The 16,548-nt window shown below is 54.2% G+C and overlaps 4 protein-coding genes across 4 annotated transcripts; 2 read left to right on the top strand and 2 right to left on the bottom strand.

The window, feature by feature from the left end:
• Positions 1 to 2,630: 2,630 nt before the first annotated feature.
• EsH8_IX_000327 (uncharacterized protein) lies at positions 2,631 to 6,812 on the bottom strand (the record flags this gene model as incomplete). The annotated part of the gene is made up of 10 exons (XM_083266663.1): positions 2,631 to 3,143; positions 3,212 to 3,363; positions 3,444 to 3,888; positions 3,942 to 4,488; positions 4,547 to 4,651; positions 4,712 to 4,764; positions 4,812 to 4,891; positions 4,949 to 5,026; positions 5,082 to 5,275; positions 5,329 to 6,812. The coding sequence occupies 10 exons, from the start codon at positions 6,810 to 6,812 to the stop codon at positions 2,631 to 2,633; spliced, it is 3,651 nt and encodes a 1,216-aa protein (XP_083130228.1).
• Positions 6,813 to 7,933: 1,121 nt separating this feature from the next.
• On the top strand, positions 7,934 to 10,063 carry EsH8_IX_000326 (pre-rRNA-processing protein ESF1; the record flags this gene model as incomplete). Its single annotated transcript, XM_083266662.1, has 1 exon — positions 7,934 to 10,063. The coding sequence occupies one exon, from the start codon at positions 7,934 to 7,936 to the stop codon at positions 10,061 to 10,063; it is 2,130 nt and encodes a 709-aa protein (XP_083130227.1).
• A 728-nt stretch (positions 10,064 to 10,791) lies between these two features.
• EsH8_IX_000325 (glutathione S-transferase C-terminal domain-containing protein) lies at positions 10,792 to 12,015 on the bottom strand (the record flags this gene model as incomplete). The annotated part of the gene is made up of 1 exon (XM_083266661.1): positions 10,792 to 12,015. One exon carries the CDS (start codon positions 12,013 to 12,015, stop codon positions 10,792 to 10,794), a length of 1,224 nt encoding a protein of 407 aa, XP_083130226.1.
• A 1,240-nt stretch (positions 12,016 to 13,255) lies between these two features.
• On the top strand, positions 13,256 to 16,198 carry EsH8_IX_000324 (SNF2 family N-terminal domain-containing protein; the record flags this gene model as incomplete). Its single annotated transcript, XM_083266660.1, has 4 exons — positions 13,256 to 13,772; positions 13,913 to 14,226; positions 14,304 to 16,027; positions 16,087 to 16,198. The coding sequence occupies 4 exons, from the start codon at positions 13,256 to 13,258 to the stop codon at positions 16,196 to 16,198; spliced, it is 2,667 nt and encodes an 888-aa protein (XP_083130225.1).
• Positions 16,199 to 16,548: the final 350 nt, after the last annotated feature.

The following is a 16,548-nucleotide window of genomic DNA, read 5'->3' as shown; positions in this document are numbered from 1 at the left end:
TACTGAGAAAGGGGGAAATATCCCTAAGCCACAACCAAACTAGCGGCCCGGGACATGCCGACAGAGTAGCAACAACATGAAGAAGCTGTAGCATTTCGCATGCTGGCCATTGGAGCACCAAGCGGTTTTGGGTTGCAAATCCTAGACCGCAAAGCACTAGATGTGGTATGAGCCCCACCTAGCGAGAAAAAACATCAAAAAACATACAACACCAGGTATTCGCTGGTCGTCACCGACCCAACTACTAATCCGGCCCTCATTGGCTTATCTATGGGAGAGCGGACGGGATCCCGAGTTTTCCAATGGGTATGGTCGTATGTGATGGTTTCTGGAAGTAAGGTTGTCCATAATGCGAATGGTGTTGTGTTGGTGAGCATTGGGCACATCGGGGACGGCTCCCTAACGAGAGCTTCTTACACGCGTGGGGGCCTATGAAAAAAATGACACGCACAGGTGACATGGCGTCTTTCCGCGCTCTTTCAAGCAGCTGGACAGGCCTCATCGCGGAGTTCGTGATCGTAAACGCGCAAGCAACCAGGTGACACACACCCTCACTCCTCTCCGAGACTTATCGATAGCTTATTTGGATCAGGAGACTAGGAGTGATGGGCAAAAATACCATGGCAACACCCGTTCGAGCTCTAGAGACGCCGTGTGTTTGACCTCGCAACTTCTCAAATCTTTTCCCAAGGATGGAGTGCCTCGTCCTACGCGTGTGGGCCATCCTGATTTGTAGATACCGTTGTAGCTGCGTCCGAGAGCCTGGACAAGCCTTTGTCCGTCGAGGCCTCTTTTTTAAATTTTGAACGCGGCTTTCGTGGATCACCGGACTGCACTTGCTCGCCGAGTCCGCCAAGTACCGTGGCTTTTTGGCCATACTATCAGATCATCGATGGGAGGGGGGGTACGTGGAGAGGAAAGGTTACGCGGACTTAATCCGATCTACAACAAGACGGGAGACATGTCGACTACGAAGTCGCCCACCCTTAGCTCTTTGCGACCGGGCTTTCTCAAGAAAGCGCATCGATGGACTGGGCTAGGCTGGTGGCCTCTCTCCCACACACACACATGGCACAAAAGGACCGTAGGAAGATCCCGCCGTCTGTGCGGGCAAACATGCCCGCGCTTGCTCTGCTGCCAACGCTGGGGAGCTTTGTCAAAAAAGGGGCGAGGGAGGGTGGACGGACCGGCGCCTCGAGCTCCGCGGACACATTCTGGGCAAAATTATCCTGTATTTGGTTTTTGGGTTTTTTCATCCTATGACGACATGCTTTTTCATCTTAACATTTCTTGGGGAGACGGACAAAAAAGGTGGCTTGACCGCTCGGGCTAATGCGCATCTACACTTTTAACATTTTCTCTTGAAGGGGAGGGGGGACTTTTGGTATTTGTACCAGTATTTTTGTTTTTTGTTTTTTGTTTTGCTTTGCCTGTTTCTGTCACGCTCCTGTGCGCCTTTTCAATGTTGAGACGAACGATGCTAATGCCCACCCACCCATCCCCGCGCGATCTCACCAACTGCCGGGAAAGAAGATTTCAAGCTATTGAAACAACTCGGACGTTGAACTGTTTCACGGTTTCACAACCCAAGCCCCAGTTAGATAACTCCCCCGTGATCCCTCAATCTTCCCCAGAAAGCCCAACAATCACGACATGAGACGAATTCCGTGCGGGCTTTCTCGTTTGGACTCCTGTCATTGCCCGTGGTGACGCATCAATACGGACGAAGAGGGGCCTCGGGCCCGGCTCCGGGTATTTCCTAATACGGCAACCCCCCCCCTCCCACCCTTCCCCCTTTCCCCACCGACCGCCGGGCTTGACCTCCCTCCTTCCCCCAGCCTTAACGACAAATCAAAAATTAGAGAGAAAACTTAAAAACGACGGCTTGTCGTTCCAAGGAGCTGGCCAATGGCACGGCAGTGGCGCCGATTACAACGCGCAAAAGCGCTTCACAGACCTGTCGTTCGTTTTGTCACCCCTTGTTACGGATAGGAGGGGGAGCAGCCGAGGATGCCGGGGTATCCGATAATTCCGCAAAGGGAGCGCGTATTGGATTCCGAGGTCCGTTGAGAAAGCCTTTTCCTCCCCCTTTTTCCCGTATGCGGTGGCCGGTGCGAGAGCCATGCCTTCGTTTCTGTACGAGGCTGCTGTCACTACAGTGATACTCGTATAGCGTACGGAATACAGACACCGGATTTGAGGGATGGAGCGAGGCAAACGCCGAATCGAAGTCTGTTCCTCGGGGCACGCCGCCAAATCACCACGGGCTGCAAGTCATTCGTCATACATTGCCGCGCTATTGGTAGTAATATGTCTAACAGGATTTTATTTATTTTTTGAGTTTTTGTACGTTATGCTCGCTAGCCGTGTGGCCTCTGCTAAAGAGGCGCCGTTCTGTCTTTTCTTTGTGTGTCCCGGGGATAAGGTTCTCCGCAAGCCATCTGGGAATTAACCCACCGGAAGGTCAATGCGTCGTCGTCGTCGTCGTCGTCGATAACACGGCTTCTTCCGTCCCCGATTCCTCAACTGGGGAACCGGTCGAACCGCCTGCGCGCCACGTGTGAATTAGAAATGCGAGTCGTTGGGGGGGTAAAAAGGGGTAAAAATGCGGTTCAAACAAAGAAAGAAACCTAGTTTACCGAGTGACAGGTTTCGCTCGGCTCGCCCGTCTCACAACTACTCGCGGCAGCCGTTGCCGCGGCCTTTGCCGCGGCCGCCACGGCCTCCACAGCCTCCACGGCCTCCACGGCATCCACGGCACCCGCGGCATTCACGGCATTCGCGGCCGCGGCGTCCTCCTCTTCAATCTCGCGCAGAAGGGTCGCTTTCAGTTCTTCCCAGGCCCGCGGGGCCGTAAGGGCCATGACCTCGTGCTCGGCCAGGGTCTCGGGCACGTGGCCGTCGTCCTGGAGCACCTCTGCAATCTCGTCGGCCTTTTCCTCTTGCAGGTTTCGGATGTCCTCGTCGATGGTGCCGCGGGCGAGGATGCGCACGTAGTGCGACGTCTTGAGCTGCCCCAGTCTGAAGACCCTGCCGAACGCCTGGCGCTCCGCGGCGTTGTTCCACCACACGTCGATTAGGATGACCCTGTTGGCGCAGGTGAGGTTCAGGGCCTGTCCGCCGCATCGCATCGAGGCAATCTTCTCGCGTAGAAGGGTAATGATTAGTTTCTCAGTAGTTTTCGAGTAGTGGGCGGGGGGGGGGGACTTACAAGCACCTTGATGTCAGGGTTGTTTCTGAAGTCTCCAACCGCCTTCTGCTTCTCTAGCGGTGTCATGGTACCGGTGAGGTAGACAAAGGGGATTTCCTCCAAGTTGAGCATAACGCCGGCCATCATGGCCGTCTTGACGAACTGGACAAAGACTAGAAGATAATGTTAGACAAAGTAGAGCCCCAGTCGAAAAAGAATGAGAGTTTCAATTGTGGAAAGGGAGGATACTTACTAATGATCTTGTCCTCCGCTCCGCCTGGCTCCTGCCGCCACTTGAGTATGATATCCTTGCATGCCGTGAGCTTCGCACTGGGGCAGGGAACCCCGTCGGGCGTGTTGACGCCGATTTTGATGTACGCCTTGTCGCCCTTGTCGATAATGGGGAGGTTGCCGTTGTGGTCTCCGCCATACTTCTTGTTGACTGCCTTCCTCGCTTCCCTTCTCTTCTTGGTGGCCTCGGCTTTCTCCTTGCGCGACATCTTGACCGGCCAGGTGCTCTTGTCCTCGTCCTTGAGGTCGGCCGAGTCCCACCGCACGCAATCGTCTTCCTTACTGGTGAGGGTCTCAACTTCAACCCAACCTTTTCCCTCGAATTGCGTATTGCACGTGGGACAGACCGTTATTTTAAGGCTGAGAACCTTCTTCATGAAGCATACCGCGCAGAACATGTGTCGGCACTTCGAGGTAGCACTGTCAGTAATGTGGTGCCGTAACAGACAATGAATCTTACCTCTAGGAGCATGAATGGCTCAATGATTCCATCCTTGCGCTTACACAAGCCGCACCGCTGCTCTCTGGAAAGCTTCTCCTTCTCTGTGAGCTCCAACAAATGTGCCATGCAAAATTCTTGCCCAAATCGGGATTCTCCAAAGGGATCCATGAACGCATGGTCCTCCGGAGCGACGGCGATGCTATTCTGGATGGCTTCTCTCTTCTTCCTCAGCTCGGCCTTCTTCTCCTTTAGCTCTTCCAGCTGCTGGGGGGTTAGGTGTTTTCTTTCCTTCTTCTTCTTCTTGCCCGTGACTGAGTTATCGTCGTCGGAGTCGGGGATGGGAGGCACCTCTTGCCGCCGAGCACGGCTGCCCATTTGAAGATAGACCGACCTCTTGCCCTCTATCTGCCGCAGCTTCTGGGCCATGTGTCTCAGGGAGTAGGGCTGGATGTCCTCCCTCAGCGACCTTTCCAGGCAGTACGGGTGTGAGACCGCCTGGCGGCGACGGAGCATTGCCACGACTATCTGAGGAGGATGGATAAACTCGTAGTGATTGCCGACGGTGCTAATAATCATGTTAACAAGAGGTTTCAATGTGGTAATTTTATGTATTTTCGACTTACTCGTAGAGAAGTCGCTCTTCTTCTGAGAGATCAACCCACTGGTCGGATGGGAGCAACGGAGGGAGATCCATGATCTTACGCCCGAGGAACTCGTCATCCTCGGTTCTGAGACGTGTAAGTAAAGCCAGTTTCAGTGTCAGGGAAAGAATTCGGAGTAACTATCACCTTCTGTATGAGACCAGGTTCACCAACGCGTCGAGTCGCGCCATGCCGTTCGCCTAAAAATGGTTAGCCGCCACGGTCTTGCTCACGCGGATCAATATACCTTGTCGAGGAAGTCGACTTCGAATTTCTCCTCCGTCGTGATGCCCTCGACTCCAATAAGTTTCAAATACGGAAACAGCTCTGCGCAGAACGATTAGTCAGACGTCATGAGAAGTGACGGTATCACATGGTGCTTACCCTTTCCCCGGTTAATCAGGGGCGTTCCGCTCAGGACCCAGAAATGCTTACCGTGCAGCTGGTGGGCCGCCAGCGTTGCTATAAACCGAGTGAGTAAAGAGGGCACGTAGGAGTTGTGCACGCGGGAACTTACTCCGAGCTTCGAGGTTTTTGATCTGATGGCCCTCGTCAAGCACTACGCGGAACCATTTGATGCGGAACAACTCGCCCACCAACTTGTTGAATGCTTCATAATACTCGTTAGAATCATCCTCATGCTTCAGTTTTAGTTCATTGAGCTTCTCTTTTGAAGGAAACTCGGCTAGAAGCTCGCTGTAGGTTGTGAGGCTACGGAAAAGATGTTATTAAAGCCTCATAGCAAGGGACTGCAAGCGACTTACACTATTTTGAACTCAGCAATTCTGCCGATAGAGAAAGGGTTCCAGCTCCTCCTGAAGAGATAGACATCATCGGGCTTAATTATCTCGCAATGTTTTTGAATCTCTTCTCCCCATTGTTCGGCAATCTGTTGGTTAGGTAGGATGATCAACGTCGCCCCGCTCCATTCCATGATGTCTTTCTTGTCCGGGACGTTCCCAACGATGCAGGCGAGAGTAACAACTGTCTTTCCCATGCCAGGGACATCGGCAAGGACACCTCCATAGGGTGGCATGTCTGCGTTCTCACGTTTTGACATCCAAGCCGCCGGCGTTAGCTGCCAGTCGTGGAGAAATGCTCGCATGCCTTTGATTTGGTAAGAGGTGTCGCCCCGGGATATAACTTTCGAGTAGCCAAAGGTCTTCATGGCCTCTTTGAGATCCTTTGCTTGGGTCCCTCTGTGTCTGTTATCGCCCCCCTGGGTTTTCGAGGCGGTGATTTGCTTCAAGCGGGAAGCCGCCTTGACTCTCACTTGGGAGGTTGCCGGAATTGCGCCGGAGCTGACAGCTTCGATGATGCCGTCCAGCTCATGAAACATGTTGGAAGTCTTCTGAATGGTCCCATTGTTATCCATGTTTCCGTGCGGTTGCGCCTCGTCTTTGGGTTTCTTAGCCTTGCTCGATGATGAGCGGTTTCTTTTCGCCTTCGGCAACTCAATAACGACTTCTTCATCGCCGTTGTGTCTTTTCTTGGCCCTCTCCTTCCGTAATTGCTTTTTGATGTTTTCGTACTTTTTCCTATGCAGGCGTGCAACGTACTCCTTGGAAGTTTTTGCCACAGGTTCCCTAACGCCGGAGTTTCTACTCCGACCTCCATTCTTCTGAGCCGGACTCTGAGGTACTTCGTTTGACATGACGTCCTCTTTTACCGAGTCTGTGTTGCCCTCCGGAAAAGAATTCAATGACACACCTGTGGAATGACCCGAATCACTCTCGTCGCCATTATGGGGATCGTATTCGGACGCATCATCCGCGTTTGCGTCTTGGTGACCGACGTACTGGCGCATACCGTTATTGCGCTGATAGGTGTTTGCGGAAAGATGGCCAACTGTGACTCCCTCGTGCGACTCTTCCAAATGGCAACCTTCAGCGGGATATTCTTGGGGCACAAAAAGCTCGGAGTCTGGCTCAGAAAACTGCGGTAGGGTGAATCGAGACTCCACGGTGTCGCTGCTACCAGTTTCGTTGTTGTCGCCAAAAATAGCCGGTGACATTCGGTCAGTTGCGTCTTTTAGTATCTTCAACTGCTGTAGATACTCAATATTTTCCATTGCCATGCTATCTCTTCCTCGCGTCTGAATTGTTAGGTGTTTCTCGTCGGTCGTTGGGAGCGTCTCGGATGAAACAAACGCATTCTGCTCGTCTAGCATTTGAGGCAGAGCACCTTCCGACTCGCAATTTTTGATTTGAGCATCTTGGACGCTCTGCATGGTTAAGTTAGGATTCATTTTGAGTTGAGGCTCCGAGGTTTTCTGAGTGTGACTGGATAAATGGTCAGTTGAGTTGTTGGGATGGCGGGAGAAGGAGTGGGTTAGATCTAGATAGGATGAGGGTGTATGTCAACGGCAAGGGAAAGGGTAGATGTCAAATACCAGAGGAAATTCGGATAAGATAAAAGGGGTTGTGACGAGTGGATGAGGATTGAAGAGATATGCAGGAGACAGGGTGAATTGAGGACGGAGTAGCCGTGATTGGAATAAGGATCAAGTTAATGAAAGAGACTAGAGTGGCAGATAGAAGTTATAAGATATAAGGTAAGAGATATGAGTTGGAAGGTGTGTAAAGATTAAGAAGATGTGGTTGGAAGAGGACTAAGTTTGTGAATTAATAAATGGGAAGTGAGGATACTATTAATTCGATAGACCCGCTCAAGTCGGGAGGAAAGAAGCAGAGATTGAGACTTCCTTGACGGAAGATAAGAAGATAGCGAAAAGAATTCAGAGGATGAGTTGGCGAAAGTTCAATTGGGTTTCAAGGAGTACCGGTAGTAGAAGTCGAAATGTTTATGCCAATGGAAAGTAAGTTGGCTGAGTTGGGTGCTGCCTTGAAAAAACAGTTCCAAGCCAAGAAGGTGGCGAGGTGAGAAAGGCGGATGAATACCACGATAACTAAGAGAAAGATAATTGGAAGGAATATCAGGTCTCCGGCGTCATAAAAGGAGGAAGTTGCTACAGATGTAGACGTTGCTTCTGACTTGGGTGGAGCAATGTAAGCGCAGGCTGAGAAAGGGTCGAGCTGAGAGGAGAGGGAAGGGGCGCCAGGGTCCAATGATGGGAAGGTAAAATCAGGTAGACACCCTGTTACAGATCAGTTGTCTACCTTGTCTACCATAAAGGAAAGTAACTCCAAGAGTTGATTGCCAAAAGTTCGAAACATCCTCACAAGCCTTACCTCGGTGTGCGGTGAGCGACTAGCCTTCGGTGAGCTTCACCGAGTTGGCGTTGACCGCCCGCACGGCAGAAAAGATCCCCACTAAAAACTTCATGAACCCCCACATGCATTTTTCTATGCATGCGACAGACAACGAAGCTTTGCAACCTCTCACACGCTTCAATCCAACACCGCCGCCATGTCTTCAAAATCGGGTAAAGATGGCAAAGTCACCGACTCTCGGTTCTCGAACTTCGAGACCGATCCCCGATTCCGCCTTCCTTCAAAGAAGAAGACGAAGACGACAATCGACAAGCGATTCTCGCGCATGCTAAAGGACGACTCATTCACAGCCACCGCAAAGGTCGACCGATACGGCAGAAAAGTCAAGTCCGATTCCAAGAAGAAGGCCCTGCAAAGGCTCTACGAAGAGGAGGATGGCGAAGAGGACGAGGAGGACGAGGGCGTTGAGGTCGAGGCCGACGACGTTGTCGAACGCGAGCTCGCCAAGCTGGACGCCAAATACGATCCTGCGCGCGGCGGCGGCTTCTCCGAGTCCGAGTCCGAGTCTGAGTCGGAAGACGACGATTCAGAAGAGGAGACTGCTGTTGCCGATCCCAAGGCCTCCATGCAGCGTCTGCGCGACGAGCAGGCTGAGGTCGAGGAAGGCGAGGTCACCAACCGGATAGCGATCGTGAACCTGGATTGGGACAACATCAAATCGGCCGACCTGTTCGCACTCTTCACCAGCTTCCTGCCCCCGACCGGCGGGCGCGTTGAGAAGATTTCGATCTACCCCAGCGAGTTCGGCAAGGAGCGCATGCAGCGCGAGGAGCTGGAGGGCCCCCCGAAGGAAATTTTCAAAAAGTCCAACGACGACGATTCCGAGGAGGACAGTGACGAGTCGAGCGAGGAGGAGGAGGACGAGGCCATCAAGGACGAGCTCCTCAAGGAGGGCGACGACCAGGACTTTGACAGCGACGCGCTGCGGAAGTACCAGCTGGACCGCCTGCGGTACTACTACGCCATCATGACCTGCTCGGACAAGAAGACGGCGCAGAAGCTGTACGAGGCGGTGGATGGCACGGAATACCAGTCGTCATCAAACTTCCTCGACTTGCGATTCGTCCCCGACGATGTCACGTTCGACGACGAGGCCAGCGACGAGTGCGACAACGTACCGGAGGGATACAAGCCGGTCGAGTTCATCACCGACGCCCTTCAGCACTCCAAGGTCAAGCTCACATGGGACGTCAACCCCGACGACGCTGCGCGCAAGGCCTCCATCAACCGCGCATTCACCGGTAGCCGTTCGCAGCTCGAGGAGAACGACCTGAAGGCCTACCTGGCCAGCGACAGCGAGGACGACGGCGAGTCTTTTGGAGGCTTCGACGACGAAGAGGACGAAGAGGAGGAGGAGGAGGCTGCGGCCGAGCCCAAGCTTTCCAAGAAGGAGCTCGCCCGCCGGAAGATGAGAGAGGCTCTGGGCCTGGGCGCCGAGGAGGAGAAGAAGTCCAAGGACGCCCCCGTCGGCGAGATGGAGATCACATTCACACCCGCGCTCACAGAGTCCAAGAAGGACAAGAAGGACGGCGAGGAGGAGACAACGATTGAGAAGTACAAGCGCAAGGAGCGCGAGCGCAAAGAGAAGAAGCGCGAGGCGGCGCGTGCCAGACGCGAGGGCGCGGACGCCGGCGCCGGCGCCAAGGAGGAGACGCAGCCCCAGGAGGACGGGGAGGCGGGCGACCTCGGCTTCGACGACCCCTTCTTCACGACCGAGGAGGTGGCGCCCGCCAAGACCAAGACCTCGATGCGCAAGGAGGAGCGTCTGGCGAAGCGCGCGGCGCGCGAGGCCGAGGAGAAGGAGAAGGCGGAGCAGAAGGCGCAGCTGCAGCTCCTCATGGCGGACGAGAACGGCGGCGACGCCGAGCACCTGGACCACTTCGACATGAACGAGATTGTGAGGGCGGAGAAGGCCAAGAAGAAGAAGGGCAAGGGCAAGAAGAAGGCCAAGAAGGGCGGCGACGACGAGAAGGTCGGCCTGCAGGAGGGCTTCGCCATGGACGTCGGCGACGACCGTTTCAAGGCCGTGTTCGAGAGCCACGAGTACGCCATCGACCCGTCCAACCCCAAGTTCAAGGGCACGGAGGGCATGCAGAAGCTGCTGGAGGAGGGCCGGAAGAAGAGAAAGGCCGGCGGCGACGACGACGAGCCGGTCGAGAGGGAGACGGGGAAGAAGGCCAAGAAGCAGAAGGGCGATGCAGATGAATTGAGCGGGCTTGTCGCCTCGGTGAAGAAGAGGGCCGCCAGCAAGGCCGGGAAGAAATAGAGGTTTGGGGCGCTTTTTGTTTGAGGCGCGTGTGGTCATACCCTAGAGGAGGACAAAAGTTATTTGAATGTATAAAGCATAGGAGCATAACACGAATCAATGTGTCACAATGCCGGGGGTGATCAATTTTGAACCATTGCTGCTGGGGACCTAAGAATGGAAGTGCGGGCGGCTTTACAGCCGCCTCTTCAAGACGGCGTAACTTGGACGACCTTGCATTGGTCAAGAGTGACGACAAAATCCGAATGATCTAACACGAGCAGACCGTACTGTAGCAGTATACTTCTTTGCCATAAAGCTATCAATATTTCCATCTACCGCCCCTCATCCAAACAACGAATCGCTTGAAGTGCGGTTTAAAGGTCAAAATGCCACTGGCCCAAAAGGAGAATGGAACCACGAGACGCCTTGATATACCTTTGCTCATTGTCATTCCGTTCAGCTTAATCGGCTCTTCAATACGGGCCTCGTACTTGGGAGTTATCTCTCCAGCCGATTCGTCGTGCGCCCGGCGGCGCGATGGACCAGAGAAAAACAGTCTTCATGGGATTCAATTGGATCATGGGGCAGCTATGCTGGATTGGAGCATCACAAATGGATACGAAGGGCCGAACGAAGGCCTGCATGCGACGGGGGAATCTTTATTTCTCAATTCTTGGTCGTTTGGTAGGACACAGCTACCTCAACTTTTTTTTACCATGGAATCATTAAAAGCCATCAGATGTGCTTTACCGCACAGTGGCATCCTTCAAGCTGGGAACGGTGCAGACACCGCCAGCCTTGGTCACCAGCTTGCCAACACCGGGCTTTCCAAGCTCCTTGACGGCAGCGGCGTCGAAGGCGACCTCGAGACCGTCGGTGGTGGTGAAGCCGGGCTGGAAGGTCTCCCAGATCTTCTTCTTGGGGTTCAGGATGCCCTCGGGCTCGCCCTCCCAGCCCTCGAAGAAGACTCTCTCGCCGGCCTTGGAGTCGGCAGGGGGGGTGACCAGCTCGACGGGGCCCTTGTGGTCATCGACCTCGCCCTCCTTGATCTTGGGGGAGGCGGCCAGGACCATGGCGCACGACTTGATGCCGCGCATCTTGACGGGCTTCAGGTTGCAGACGACGACGACCTTGCGGCCCTGCATCTCCTCGAGGGGGATGAGGCCGTTGAGGCCAGAGCAGACGGTGCGGCAAACCTGGCCCTCGTACTCGGTGGTGTCGTCGTTGGGCTCGTCGCCAACGGCGATGGTGGAGACGAAGAGGGAGTCGGCCTCCGGGTGCTTGATGGCCTTGAGGATGTGGCCGACGCGGAGGTCGATGAGGGCGGGGGAGAGGGGCGCGGCGGGGGCGGCGGCCTTCTGGGGCTTGGGGGCCTTCTCCTTCTTCTCCTTCTTGGGCTTCGCGTCGCCGGTGACAGCGGCCTTGACCTTGTCCTTGGCCTCAGTGACAGCCTCCTTGACCTTCTCGCCGGCGCTCTTGTCCTGCTTGCCCTTGGAGCGGTCGGGGAGGGCGGTCTCAGCGCCAGGGGCGGCGGCGGCAGCAGCAGCGGCAGCCTTCTCCTTCTTGAGGCGCTCCTTCTCGGCCTTGGCGTCGACGGGGGGCTTCACGTAGAGGACCTCATCGAGGTTGACGGCGACCTTGTCCTCGGACTTGACATCGGCGGCGAAGGCGGGGTAGTTCTGGACGAAGTCGAGGTGGCGGACGATGTTGGGGTAGCCCTTCTCGCCGGTGCGCTGCTCGGGGGACCAGCTGGCCACGAGGGGGCGGACGGCGGAGTAGAGAGCGGTATCAGCCTTGCTGGGCTTGGTGCCGAGGAGGGTGGTGCGGGTGCTCAGGTGGGAGTTGAGGGTGTCGAGGATGGGGGAGACCTGGGCGGCGTCGCCCGAGGCCTGCTGGAGACGGGTGGCGGTGGTGAGCCACTGCTGGATCTCGGTCTCCTCGTTGGGAGAGAAGGTGGTGTTGGAGGCCATTCTTGCGAATCGGTATGGGGAGATGCTGCGGGAGCTGGGTCGGATGGCGCGCAATGAAGAGAGCATTGATTGTGAGTCGTAGGTAGGTTCACAAAATTTACCTGTGTGGTGTGGCTCACCTGCGGGGTAGCCAGCTTGGGAGGACTGCCCCTCCACACCGTTCAATTGAACTTGGTGCCTTAGGCATGACGGTCGATCCTGTTTCCCAGCCCCTGCAGGACAGCACTGGCGGTCGGTGTGGGCTATGTAAGTTGGGTGGTGTGGGTAGTGAATTTTGGCTTGATTTACATTTTATTAGCATTGCTTTTCTTTTTATCGTCCGTTTTTCTTCTTCTCCCACTGCCCCCCCGAGCTTTTAATACGAACCGCAGTATGCGCAGAGAATCAAGATTAGTCTCGTACAAGCAAAACTTGCATGCGAAGTTTCCTGTAAATAGAAATTCCTAGAAATGCAGATATTCATCTTGGGTATCTGTCAGCCAGAGAAGGCATCAGACTTGATCTTTTCATTCGTTGACAATTGAATCCCACGCCCAGGTGTGTTCCTTCTTGGCTGCAAGCAAGGTACCCGCATCTTGAAGTTGAACAAAGCAGATCCTGTCCTGCTCTCTCAATTGGTGCATCGCTCGATGATGATGATGAGGCCAACACGGATGCGAATTGGGACGCCGCTGGGGCCTCGATCTCCGGTCCCGATCCCCGACTCTTTTCATGACGAAAAATGCTGGGGACAAAGACTGGGGCTTTAATTGAAAGCGACGCGAAGTCACATGACTGCGCCATAGTCTCGCGTCGCCCCTTGCTTTTTTTGCCCCGCGGATCGCGCCCTTTGAGTGAACAAATCCACCCGCTCTTGCCATCCATCCCTCTTTCCCCTGCGCCTGCACCCTCCATTCTTTCCTGTACTAGATCCGTTGCTGCCTGCCTGAGAGACAACACGAATTGCTGATCTCTCAGCCTTTTTACTTGGGGTTTTTTTTTCCTGTTTGCACCTTCATCGTTTCCCACTTGTTCCGTTCAAAATCTGCTCCAGAGGACCCGGGGGCACGTACCGAGTCACCAATTAGCGTGGCTGCTCTCGCGCGGTGGCGATCGCATCATCGATATCCAGCGCGTTTGCTCCTTGGCTCAAACTCTCCCCCAGACCCTAAGCTTATACAACTTCCACGACTTCTACAACTTCCACGGATCGCTTGACTTGCTAAACTCTTGTCGCGGGACATCTCGCCTCACATTCTTGATGGATTCGTCAACGACTTCGGACGTCGAGTCCGTCATGTCGACCAAGCGCCTGGACACTAGCGCCCCGTCCTCGCCGCCCCGTGAGGACTCTGTGGAGCCAATGGACGCAGAGTTCAAGCAAATCGTTGAAGAGGAGGCAAAGGCTCGTGCAGCTAATGACGCAGTAGCCAAGAAGCAAAAGGCGGCTCAGAAGGCTCAGAATGCCAAACGACGCAAGAAGAAGCAGGTTGATCTTAACAGAGAGGAGATGGAAAAGAAAGCCCGCGAATTAGACGAGCTCCTGGCCCAGTCTGCCGCCTTTAGCAACATCCTCTCCAGGAAGACGCAGGTGTTGGGAAGGGTCGGCAGCGGCATGGACGGCAAAGCACTGGGCGAGCATAGCTTGACCATGGCGAAGCAGCCCAAGATCATGAAAGGCGGCACCATGAGAGACTACCAACTCGAGGGTCTCACTTGGATGACTGAGGTCTGCCTCCAAGGCATGTCTGGGATTCTTGCAGACGAGATGGGCCTCGGTATGTGTCACTTCCACGACCCTTTCCGCCCACTCCTTCCTTAGGTGCAAGGCGCTTCGGACGCTTTGTTGTTTCATTCCATGCGATTTATAAGTCTCTTTATGATTCATGATTCATATGACTAACCCCTTTCTTCACAGGCAAGACTGTGCAAACAATCTCACTCATTGCTCATCTCAGAGAGCAGGACTATCTCGGCCCTCATCTGATTGTTGCCCCTCTGAGTACGCTGTCTAACTGGATGGACGAGTTCCAGAAGTGGTGCCCATCCATCCCTGTAGTACTCTTTCACGGCGACGCGAACAAGCGAGCCCACATCAAGAAGACTCAAATGGACCCTCATATCAAGGATGGGAGCCCCACCAAGAAGTTTCCTGTGGTGTGCACTTCTTATGAGATGGTTCTCAGGGAGAGGGCTGTTCTTGCCAAGTATAAGTGGGCCTTCATCATCATTGTAAGTCTGCATTTCGACGCCATGTCTTGGGTCGTTGCTGTCTTACCTTTAAGTCTGTGGTTGCTGACCTTTCCCAGGATGAGGGTCACCGGATGAAGAACTTCGAGTCCAAGCTTTTCCAGGAATTGGAAAACTTTACCTCGGCCACCAGAATGTTGATCACCGGAACTCCTCTGCAAAACAATTTGAAAGAGCTTTGGGCTCTGCTTCACTTTCTGCTCCCGGGTATCTTCAAGGAGTGGGACGTGTTCGAGTCTTGGTTCAATTTTGACGACCTACAAGACGAGGAGGGCACCGAAGAGTTTATTGCGAATCGGAAGAACCAAGATCTCATTAAAAAGATTCATGTGATCCTTCAACCGCTTCTGCTTCGCCGAGTCAAGGCAGATGTTGCCGCGCACCTCCCAAAGAAGCGCGAGTACATCCTCTTCGCCCCCATGACGAAAGACCAGACGGACCTCTACAACGCCATAAGCGACAAGGACGTTGACACTCGTGCCTTTCTGGAACAGAAGGTGGTTGAGAGGTTGACTGCCACCCAGGACTCCCCGGTCAAGAAGGAGAGTGCTGCTCCGACCAAGACTCTTGACATCCCCATTCGGAGTAGCCCCAGAAAGTCGAAGGTCGAGGCAAAACCTGAGCCGAAGAAGCCCAATGCCTTCTCTGCCATGATGAATCGGGCTAGAAGTTCGTCATCCAAAGGCCAGGACACTTCCAAGGCTGCATCCAAGGTTACACCCAAGGCTTCACCCAAGGCTTCATCCAAGGCGTCGACACGCAACAGCTCCAAGCGCAAAGAGGCGCCTACCTCCGAGTCCCCTCAGCCAAAGAGCGCAAAGTCGTCTCGTCACTCGACACCCTCCATCACCACCCGAGGACGGGTCACTCGTGGTCGCCGTCACTACGCCGAGTCGGATCCTGACGATGAAGATAAACTGTCCGACGATGAGTTCGAGGCCAAGCTGGCTAAAGAGGCCGAGGAAGAAGAGATGGCCGAGGACGCCGTTGTCCTGCCCGCTGAAGAGCAACACCGAGCCAACATCCTTGATCATGCGAAGAAGGAGATGAGCACAAAAAAGCTCGGCAATCCCATTATGCAACTTCGTCTCGTGTGCAACAGTCCCCACAACTTCTTCGATCCCTGGAGCTACGAAGGAAGCCCCCCAGTTGATGAGACCATCGTCACATCCTCTGGCAAGATGTTGATGCTTGATCGGCTGCTTCCGTCTTTGTTTTCGAAGAACCACAAGGTCCTGATCTTTAGTCAGTTCAAGACGCAGCTGGACATCCTCCAGGACTACTGCACCCTTCGAAAATGGAAGGCATGTCGCCTTGACGGCTCGGTTTCGCAGGAAAGCCGACGGGACCAGATTAAGGAATTCAATGAGGACCCCGAGTTCAAGATTTTCTTGCTGTCTACGAGAGCTGGCGGACAGGGTATCAATCTCGCCAGTGCCGACACCGTGGTCCTCTTCGACAGCGATTGGAACCCTCAACAGGACCTCCAAGCTCAGGACCGCTGCCACCGTATCGGTCAGACCCGTCCGGTCATTGTGTATCGACTCGCAACGAAGGGCACTGTCGAGGAGGAGCTTCTCATGAGCGCTGATGCCAAGCGCCGCCTGGAAAAGCTTGTCATCAAGAAGGGCAGTTTCAAGACAATGGGCCAGAAGATGGATTTGAAGGAGGATCTCGATAAGGAGACCCTCAAGTCACTGTTGTTGAAGGACGGTCAAGTGTTCAAGTACTCGGGAGATCATCAGATACTGAGTGACAAGGACTTGAGTGTTCTCTGTGACAGGTAAGACTCCCAACGACAACGAGGCGATAAACGTTTAATGTGATACTAATACCTCGCAGGAGCGACGCTGCCTACTCTCGAGCTGCCGAAGGCACAGCCAATGCCGATGGTTACAAGGTCATCGAGACAAGCGCCGATGGCATCGCCCTTGCTGGTCAGAAGACCGCGTAATACGGTCCAACATGACCAGGTATTTCATGTGTTCGATGTTGTTCTGTCGAAGTTAAACACCACAGTATTGCCAACTCATGGCATTGGCGTGCTCACAATCGTGGCCTCTGGGGGTCTTGAAAGAGAGTGGCAACATGCTTAAAAGTCACGATGACTTGGAACTAGTGTATCCGTCCGCTTGGGATGTCATGTCACCTCAAGGTGATTTCTGACGAACACTTCTTGCAGAGAGAGAAGGCTGGAAAGTGGATGGGAGATGCTCAGATTTTGCTTCCATGTGCACGGATCATGCTCATGGCTTACTACTTTTGAAGATGGAGGATTGGAAGATGTTCTTCCAAGATCATGTG

Source organism: Colletotrichum jinshuiense, chromosome 9 (genome assembly GCF_051148585.1).
Source record: "Colletotrichum jinshuiense chromosome 9, complete sequence".
Classification (NCBI taxonomy): domain Eukaryota; kingdom Fungi; phylum Ascomycota; class Sordariomycetes; order Glomerellales; family Glomerellaceae; genus Colletotrichum; species Colletotrichum jinshuiense.
This window is presented reverse-complemented; position numbering and strand designations above follow the sequence as displayed.